This window comes from Nilaparvata lugens, unplaced genomic scaffold, assembly GCF_014356525.2.
Source record: "Nilaparvata lugens isolate BPH unplaced genomic scaffold, ASM1435652v1 scaffold5495, whole genome shotgun sequence".
Lineage (NCBI taxonomy): Eukaryota > Metazoa > Arthropoda > Insecta > Hemiptera > Delphacidae > Nilaparvata > Nilaparvata lugens.
This window is the reverse complement of record NW_024091321.1, coordinates 1-10000: the sequence shown is the minus strand read 5'-3', so window position 1 is coordinate 10000 and position 10000 is coordinate 1. Positions and strand designations below refer to the sequence as shown.

The 10000-nt window shown below is 34.7% G+C and overlaps 1 protein-coding gene across 1 annotated transcript in view; it reads left to right on the top strand.

Moving 5' to 3' along the window:
• LOC120356005 (teneurin-m-like) overlaps window positions 1-9996 on the top strand; it is a gene marked incomplete at its 3' end in the record, with an annotated part of 12198 nt that extends 2202 nt beyond the window's left edge. Inside the window, exons 2-9 of the mRNA XM_039444781.1 lie at window positions 1-224; window positions 1692-1955; window positions 3887-4049; window positions 5231-5417; window positions 6655-6800; window positions 7827-7939; window positions 8635-8771; window positions 9819-9996. The exon at window positions 1-224 is cut by the window's left edge and continues 35 nt beyond it. Coding sequence (XP_039300715.1) covers window positions 1-224; window positions 1692-1955; window positions 3887-4049; window positions 5231-5417; window positions 6655-6800; window positions 7827-7939; window positions 8635-8771; window positions 9819-9996 — 1412 coding nt within the window. The remainder of the gene's footprint in view (window positions 225-1691; window positions 1956-3886; window positions 4050-5230; window positions 5418-6654; window positions 6801-7826; window positions 7940-8634; window positions 8772-9818) is intronic.
• Window positions 9997-10000: the final 4 nt, after the last annotated feature.

Below are 10000 nucleotides of genomic sequence, written 5' to 3'. Positions count from 1 at the left end.
TGTCACCTCTGGACGGCACCCTGTACATCTCGGATCCGGAGTCGCACCAGATACTGCGCGTGCGCAATGCGAACGACTTTTCTGATCCGGAGCACAACTGGGAGTCGGCCGTCGGTTCCGGAGAGCGCTGTCTGCCCGGCGATGAGGCGCACTGCGGCGATGGAGCACTAGCAAGGGATGCAAAGCTCGCTTATCCTAAAGGTTATCATTCAAATTATTATACTGTATGTTTTTTTATTGATGTAATTAATTTATTTCATAGTGATGTATCTTATGTGTGTGTGTGTGTGAATAAATTCAAATTTGAATTTAAATTGATTAATCAAATAATTACTTCGAATACCACTTATTTTTCTTCTTTCCCTCCTTCTCCTCCTCTTCCTCTTCCTTCTCCTCCTACTCCTCCTCCTTCATCTGGTATTTCTTCTTTATTCTTCTTCCTGTTCCAATTCTTCATCTTCTTCTCCTACTGTTCTAATTTCTTTTTCCTCATCTTTCCTACTATTTTGTTTTTTGATTTTATTCTACTACTTTGTTTCCACGTTCTTCCTCTTCCCTCCTTCTCTTCACCTCCTACTTCCTCCTCTTCTTCTTCTTTATTTTCCTATCCCAATTCTTCTTCTTCTACTACTACTGAAACTACTTAATATTTTTTCTGTCTCTTATTCTGCTACTACTTCGTCCTCTTCTTCTTATTCTTCTCCTACTACTTCTTCGTTTTTATCTTCTTCTTCTTCCGCTACTCGTTCTCCTTTTCTTCTTCCCTTCCTTTTTTCTCTTCTCCTTTTTCTTCTTTTCCTTTTCCTTTTCCTTCATCATTCTCCAGCTATTCCTACTCCTTCTCCTCCTCCTCCTCATCCTCTTCTCCCCCTTCTTCCTCTTCTTATTTATTTTCCTTTTCCAATCCTTCACCCACTACTTCTTCATCTTTTTTCTTTCTCCTACTTCGTTTTCTTTTCTTATTCTTCTTCTCCTTCTTCCACTACTCGTTCTCCTCTTCTTCTTCTTCTGTCCTTTTCCTTCTCTTCTTCTTCGTCGTCGTCTTCTTCTTGTCCTTCTCCTCCATCTTCTGGCTTCTTCTTGTCTTCTTGTTTTAGTAGATTATCATATTTTCACATAGTCCAAAACGTTTTGACAACAGTGTATTGTTGGATAAGGATAGAGCTGTTTTGTCTAATTACGGACAAGGATAACAAACAGGTGCGAAGTTCATAACCTAAATAACGTCTCACTTTTTTCTTCCAGAACTCATTCAATCAAGTGTTTAATCAGTTAATGAACGTAAATTTAACTATTCTACTATTTTTTGACACATCTCACTATTCCGGCCAGGATTGCTGAGACAACTAAGGCACCCTTGCACCCTCAGTCTACAGTACACTACCTGTCGCGGGCTCTAATCCCGCCGGTAGGCATGGACGTTTGATCATCTTATCAAAGTACTCTCTCACTTCTCATCACCCACGCATAAGCAAAAAAGCTTCATCGTCTTGAAGATGATGTGTGCATCATCCGCAATAAAAATATAGAAATCAGAAACTTACAGCTGATGATTTGTGAGCACACACGAAAGCATGCTCCTGTAAAACATTAATTTTTATTTAAATAAAGTGAATTTTTGACAACATTTCAAGTCTCTTCAATTATAAAAATCTTCCAATTTACTAACTTATTTGAAATAAATGTTTCAGGAGTGGCAGTGTCAGGTGAAAGTCCTGTACTTCGCTGACGGCACCAACATCCGTATGGTGGATCGAGATGGCATTGTGACAACGGTGATTGGCAACCATATGCACAAGTCTCATTGGCTGCCGATTCCCTGCGAGGGAACACTCAACATAGAGGAGGTGCACCTCCGTTGGCCGACAGATCTTGCCATCAATCCACTGGATAATTCGCTGCATATTGTCGACGATCACATGATTCTGCAGCTTACGCCTGATGGACGTGTTAAGGTGAGTTATTGCTCTGTATTTGTCTATTCTATTCTCTCTGCATACGTCTGTCCATTGCTGTGTGTATTGGTCATGTTAGATTATCGGTGATAATCTAATAAACAGTTATATACAGTGTTGGAGAAATCTTAATTTTTGTAGATCAATCTTGTACACTTCCAAATTTCATTTTATTTTCCTAATGATGTTTATTTTCTGATGTTGCTTTCCATGACGAGACACTATATAACTTTGTTGTAGTTCAGACACTGTGTTACTTGTGTTTATACAAGAACTTGTTACTTGTGTTTATACAAGAACTTGTTACTTGTGTTTATACAAGAACTTGTTACTTGTGTTTATACAAGAACTTGTTACTTGTATTTATACAAGAAACACTGTGTCTGAACTACAACAAAGTTTATTTTCTGAGCATACAATTACATATCATAAATAGATTATCATAATTATGTAAATAGTAATGTTGGTTGTCATCTTTCCAATTTCACTCAAGTAGTGACAGTAAATAGAGTACTCAAATGGATTAGCCTATTAGATTCAATAAATGAAATTTAATTCAAGTGTCATATGGATCAAGAAGCAGGCTTCAGTAAACATTGGATGTGAAACGATTCAACTTGACGGTTTCTAGGACACTTTTAAATCTAATGGACACAACAAGTTTCATTATATTAAATATATTTATTTATTCATTTGTTTATCATTACAATCAACTTAAGGACAAATAAACAGATTACAATACTTCTTTTCATCCCAATTCATAGAATAAATTGTCCAAATAAAGGTTATGTGCGACTTTCCAATTCTTCACTAATTTTCACATTGAACAAAACACAAACACTTGAAACAATTAATTTGGAATTAAATGAACTGGAAATGTTTATTGTAATCTGTCTTACCCAAAAAAATTACCGTAACATTCATTCAACTATCTATAAACTGAGAAAATATCTACCGCATAGGTTTAGTGGTGTATGGTTTAATGGAACTAATCTGTCTGTAGTTTTCTGCTCGTAAGCAGGTCCTTCTATAGACAGCAGCCTCCACTCTCTCTATTCTCTGCCAGTCGCTTCGTTGCATAGTAGCTCATCCCTCCTTGATGTCGTCCAACATTTTGTATCTTCTTCTCCCTCTTCCTCTTCTTCCCTGAATGGTCCCCTCCATGGCATCCACCAACAAGCATTGCCGTCTCATCCATGTCCAGCCATGCTCCTCTTTCTTCCCTTTATCACATCCAGCAGACTCCTTCTTTCCCAACCCTCCTCAACACCTCCTCGTTTGTTACTTTATCCCTCCACCTGATCCCCTCCATCCTTCTCCATATCCACATTCCAATGCCTCTAGCCTCCTCTTATTCTCCTTGCTCAGCGTCCAAGTTTCTGCACCAACAGTGCCACACTCCAAACATAGCACTTTATTAGCCTTTTCCTTAGTGTCTTGTCCAGTTGGCTACAAAGAATCTCTTTTCTTATTGAATGCTGTTTTTGCCATAGCAATTCTTACTTGATTTCTTTGTTGCATTTCATATCCTCTTGCATTATGCTCCTAATACTTGAAAGATGATACCTGTTCCCAACGTTCACCCTCAGTACAGCACTCCCCATTCTTGCTTTCCCTGCACCATGGAACTAATAAGTGTCCAAAAAACCCGGCCTGATTGTCGAGATACCAGCCCAGATTTTGATTTTAAAAGGTTTGGGCTCAGAAAACCCCTTAATTTTGATTGGAAATTTGTTGATTTGATTTCAATAATAATAAATTTGTCTTTATTTCTGTGAAAAGAAGAGTACAGTACAAATGACAAATGAACAGTGACAGCAATAATAAAAATATGAAACACATTCCAGCAAACAACTTCACTCGAGCATACAATAAGAAATCAAACAAAACAGCAAAATTAATGAAATTAAATTTTTGATGATCTGTTACAGGTGGTGGCAGGTAGACCGTTGCACTGCCCGTCACGCGGCCATGACAGTGAGCTGGCCACACGCGCGACTCTCGTCATGCCGCAGAGCATTGCGTTCGCTCCGACCGGCGATCTGTTCGTCGCCGAAAGCGATTCGCAGCGAATCAATCGCGTTCGCGTCATTGGTAAGAAATTATTAATCACTATTCCATCCTTAATCATTACTAATTTATTTATGAGACTTGATAGTTATTATAATAGAATAAAAGATAGAGCCATAGAGAAAATATGATAGGAGTGGTGAAATGCAGCTGATTAATATGCGCAGGGTTGGGAGGAATCAACAAAATATGCAAGTCCCTAAGCCTAATCTTAAAATTTTCAAAAAATTCTTCAATTTTCTAGCACCAACGTTTTAAATAGACTTCCTGTGGACATGAAAATGTGTAGGCAGAAGACAACTTTCTGCAGATTATTACATAGCCATCTGATACATGAAGATGTTTCCTGTTATTATGAAAATATTGTTTGAACTGCAGGCCTGCACAGTAGTACACTTTTTACAACTGTTAAGCGCGACATATTTTTTTTTAGTTGTAATGTTAGTTATATGTAATATGTTATATTTAATAATTTTATATTGTTATATAATGTTAAACTGATACTGAAGTTCTTTTTCCTTTTTTTCTTGTCTTTTTAGTTTTCTTTTTACTATTTCTCAATTTGCTTTGTAAACTGTAACACTTCTTTTTTATTCTAAGTAGTTTTTTCTGCCCAAACAGGATTCTTTAACCTTTATTTTGCATGTATATTCGATTTTTGGTAATGTTCTTCAGGGTATGATTGTGATTTTTTAGTTATGGTAATTGTTTCAGTGACTATGGTAATTTCATGCTCTGTATATATTGTAAAAATGGAAAATAAATTGATTTGATTTTATTTGAAAAGATAGCTTACGATATGCTATCTTTTCTCAATGTTAATAATAATTATCGAATAATTTTTAGCTATGATGATATGAAATTAATATTTCTTCTATGTTTGGTTTTGAAGCATCTACATTTGAAAATCTCTTTGAGAAATTATTCAAGGACTAAAACTCTGTGAATTGAACAACTACAAGACGACCTATATCGGACTTTTATTGTGTAACCTTATCTAAATTTGAGAGAGGAATAGCACAAGGTTACCTTATTTTTCCTCTCCCTATCATTTCAATGATGTACTTATTGTATGAATCAATCAAGAATATGAATGAATGCAATGGATTATGTTAACGATATAGACTACATCAATTCAATGTAATAATTTATTACCAATCATTTATTTCTTGAATTGATCTAATATTTGTCATGTTTTCTGTTAGGAACCGACGGCAAAATCAGCCACTACGCAGGCGCGGAATCCAAGTGCAACTGCTTGGACCGTGGCTGTGACTGCTTTGAACAGGATCATTTCCTGGCCTTCACCTCCAAGTTCAACACCATCTCTTCTGTTGCTGTGTCACCAGACGGTATCCTACATATTGCTGACCAGGCTAATTACAGGATCAGGTATGCATTCAAACAATTCAATCTTCAGTCTTCATAAAGTAAAATAAAAGTTTCTTTACTTTTCCAGTACCAAAGTCAACTTTTTAACTATTTACCTACTTATCTGAATGAGTAGATTTACTTTTCAATAATCAGTGCCATGGAGAAAAGATAGCATAAGTAGATATACCATGGTATAGGGCGTTTATGTCCCAATTTTCTATGTTAACTCAAGCCGATAGTCCTAGTAGTTATTTTACGTGAAACTATGTGACGCTGGTAGTCTCTCATACTGTGCCGTTTTTACACCCCAACAACACAGTAATAATAGACCGTAGTTGACAGTCATCGGCTTGAGTTAACAAAAATAGGCTTGAAATTTGAAACATAAACGACATATATGCTATATTTTTGGTTTATGTCAGTACACAGCTTATGCACTCCAGCCAATGGCTGAGGAATGAATTTTTTTTTCAATTATATTAGCTCTGTCAAATGTAATAATCAGAAAGAATGGTATTATTTAATTTAAAAACTATAAAAGGAAGAAGAATGAAGGAAAAGAAGACGACGACGAAGAAAAAAAGCATGAGTTTGATTGATTGTTTTAACTAGTTGAAATAGAGTTAGACAATAACTTAACTGTTACTTTTGAAAATAAAATAAAAATACTGAACAAACAATTATTTCGAGTTTGTTTTGTGCTACTAAAATGCATTTCTTGTCTTTATTGGTAAAATAAGATTGAGTATTGATAAGCCCTAAAAATACATGACAAAATCATGATAAATCAAGGATAAATGTTCAGCTAAATATTCTTTATTGATTGATTCATTTAACTATCTACTTCAAAGCTTTATTACATTGAATACTACAAATACTCTTTCTTTGTTGAATTCCCAAAGCTTGTACTGTCTCGATGGAAAATAGAAAAAAGTATACTAGTAATTTCATTATTATCAATTTTCGTTAATAATTTGTGAATAAATAGCTATATATTATTTATTGAATGAAAAAGACTAAGAAATTGTCAAAAAACCCCTGATTAATTGATAATTAGAAAGACCGGTTTCGGTTATTACACCATTGTCAAACTCAGTTTATCAGAGATTGACAATGGTGTAATAACCGAAACCGGTCTTTCTAATTATCAATTAATCAGTGGTTCTTTGACAATTTCTTAGTCTTTTTCATTCAATATGAATAATTACCACAATATCAACTTCTCAACTACACAAAAAGTATTATTTTATTGTAGATCTGTGGTGGCAAGCATACCGGAAGCGAGAAATACACCGGCGGAAGCATATCAGAGAGAGTATGAAGTGTATTCGCCTGATACACAGGAGGTATATGTATTCAATCGGTTCGGACAGCATATATCCACCAGAAATATACTCACAGGTATGTTTGTTGTCTGATGAAATAACTGATTGATAATCTTCGTTTGAAAAAAACTTTTGTTAGTCATTTTTGATAATTTTAGTGAGAATTTTCAAGCTTTAATTGTTGAGCATGTAAACAGTTTGTGATACTAACTTCCTCAAAAATTGGGAGTAGCTCTGTTAAACGGCGGAGCTTAAGATCACTCCACCAACAAACGTTTTAATAACAACTGAATCTACTTATTAGAATAATTACTTATTATTGAAATAACCTTGGTTATTTCACTCTCAGCATGGATGTACTGAAAAGCATTACCAGTTGCACCTTTTCTAACTTGATCGAAATCTCAAGAGATTTATGGCTGGTTGTACAAAAGCCGGTTAAATTTTAACCGTGATTAATTCCATTAGAACCAATCAGAGAAGCCGTTTTTTCAAAAAACGCTTTTTATGATTGGTTCTCGTAAAGTTAATCTCGTTAAAATTTTACAGGTTTTTGTGCAACCGGGCCTTAGAGTCATATTCTTGCTAACAACACTGCAATTCGATCCAAAGTGGAGCCATTATTTTATCAATTTCAAGTTTCCTGGTCAACTTGCTTAATTGTCAAGCTGGTTTTGTTTAGTTGAGTTCTATAATAATAAGATTGCAAGTAGTTTCAACCAATAACCAAATAGCCTTGGATCGGATGTAATTTATTATATGAGACACTAGTGAGATTCATTTTGTCAGCATTGGTTCAATGTGAAGCTCTAAAATTCATTCATAATGCATTCATTATAAATTCATATAATTTATAATATATAACAACTATATTTATATAGTTGTATATTTATTTTTATAGTTCTATAGTTATATATTTTATAATATTGAGGTATATAATCTTATATCTTCAGTATTCTTCATGCTAAGAATTCTAAGTTCACTATAGTATTGTGTTACAACAAATTTTACTGTTTGGCTCTAGAGAATTTTGATTTGTAAGATTCAATTTCAAAACGTAATCGCGTTCATTTGTAATCATTCTAATTCTTGTATTTCTCAGGTGAAACCAGTTACCTGTTTACATACAACGTGAATACAAGCAACGGAAAACTTAGTACAGTCACTGATGCCTCCGGGAACAAGGTCTTCCTACGTCGAGATTATGCATCTCAGGTAACAACAATAATAATTTATTATTCCAATGTATTTTCCAATTCTCTCAATGTATTTTAAAATTAACTTTCTGTTGAATTAGAAGCTGCATTTGGTTGTGAAGCATTCATAGGAAATTCACGATTGACGCTTAATCACGTCTGAACTACTCAACTGATTAACTTGACATTTTGCATATAGATTCTTAATTCACCCAAAATGGTTATATGCCTATTTTGAATTCTACAAATTTCTTTTTTTTTTAATTCAAATTTTATTTATTTAAACTCACAATATTTATAATCAGAATCAATAAGAAAAACAGTTTGTTATAACTTACATGGGAATGAAATAAATATGAAAACTTGTATGAAATAAAAGTAAGCATCTTTATTGGATGAGCATAAATCGTTTGACAAGACATGACAACTAGACAACATTACAAGACTTCATTACGTCAAGTTTTCAGCTTGTGAAGTTTTTTATTAGACCCTTGTGGAGCACAGATTACCTGTTAGTAAAAATTAATATAATTCACTTATTTCTTCAGCAATTCATAGAAAAGCCGGTCGTAAAAACGTGTCAAATCTGTAAAGCTGCGTTCAAATTGGTCAAGTATCCTTAAACGCTTTTATTCAGGGTTTGAGGTAAATGAATGATTTCTTCCATTTATCATATTTATCAATTGTTAACGTATTTTTACTGTTTAATTTCAGGTAAATTCGATTGAGAACACCAAGGGTCAGAAGTGTTTGATAAGGATGTCGAGAATGAAACTTTTGAGCGAACTCAGCACGCCTGACAATTACAATGTCACCCTGGACTACTATGGACCCACTGGATTACTTCGCAGGTAATTTCAGCATCAAATTTTCTAAAATAAATTAGACAAAAATTGAAATAACTATTCAATCTCTACTAATAGATGCCAATTAAGGCCAAGTCGCACAAAGCGTTTTTTCAGGCAGTTCCAGACGAGTCGGCAGGGAAGGAAGCTATCCAATTGGCTGATTATCAGCTGATTCACGAACTTCAACCCAATCCTGCCCTGCCGACTCGTCTGAAAAAAAGCCTGAAAAACGCTACGTGTGGCTTGGCCCTTAATATCAGATTTTATTTCCAGGATAGCTTGAATCATAGCTATCCTTTTACGGTGTAAAATTAGCTATAGCTCAACTATCCCTTCCTATCATTTCAACTTACTTTATAACTTGAATCTTACTAAAGGAAAATGTGTTTTTCATCTATAGTTAGGCCCACGTTATAATAGCAGTGGAGAAAGATAGGAGATCAACGTTGCCGACTCTCTGCCTTCAATAGTGGATAGCTGATGTGTGTATCTGATGCAATATTAACTGTACTTTCTTATTAATACTGAGCTAGTAAAAGATAGCGCCACCTGTTTTGTCGAATGATAAACAAGGATAGCAACACAATTGTTGATCGAATAATTCCATTTTAATGTGGACTTCACTGTATCCTATCATTTCCACTCACTTTAGAACATCAATCTCACTGTTTTTTATCTTGTATTATTGTCTTATTTTGTTTATCTTATTTTTAACTGTTTATTATTTATCTCTTTTCTGTATAGGGCTACTTTTATAGAAATAGAAAGAAAAATACAAATTGATAGATTTTGTTTATCTTATCTATACTGTTTATTATTTTATTTTATCTTAACTGTTTATTTGTCTTGTACAATCTTACTGTTTTTATCGTTATATGAGTTCCTTATTAAGTCTGATGATGACATACACCAGGTCGAAATGATCATCACTGCTAATAGTAAGTGTATTTTTCACTTCATAAGTTTTTTAAAATTCAAGGTTGAAATTAATAGTGAAAAGTATGGATATGCATCAAATCTATTAATGTTGGTTTTTCGTGTGATTTGCAGCAAACTGGACTCGACAGGTCGCTCGTACGTGTACAATTACGACGAGTTTGGACGCTTGACGAGTGCAGTGACGCCCACCGGCAAAGTGGTCAGGTTGGCATTCGACCTGAGTGTGAAGGGAGCCATGGTCAAGGTGACCTTGGACGACAGGCAGCCTATTTCTATGCTCATCAAGGGGTCGA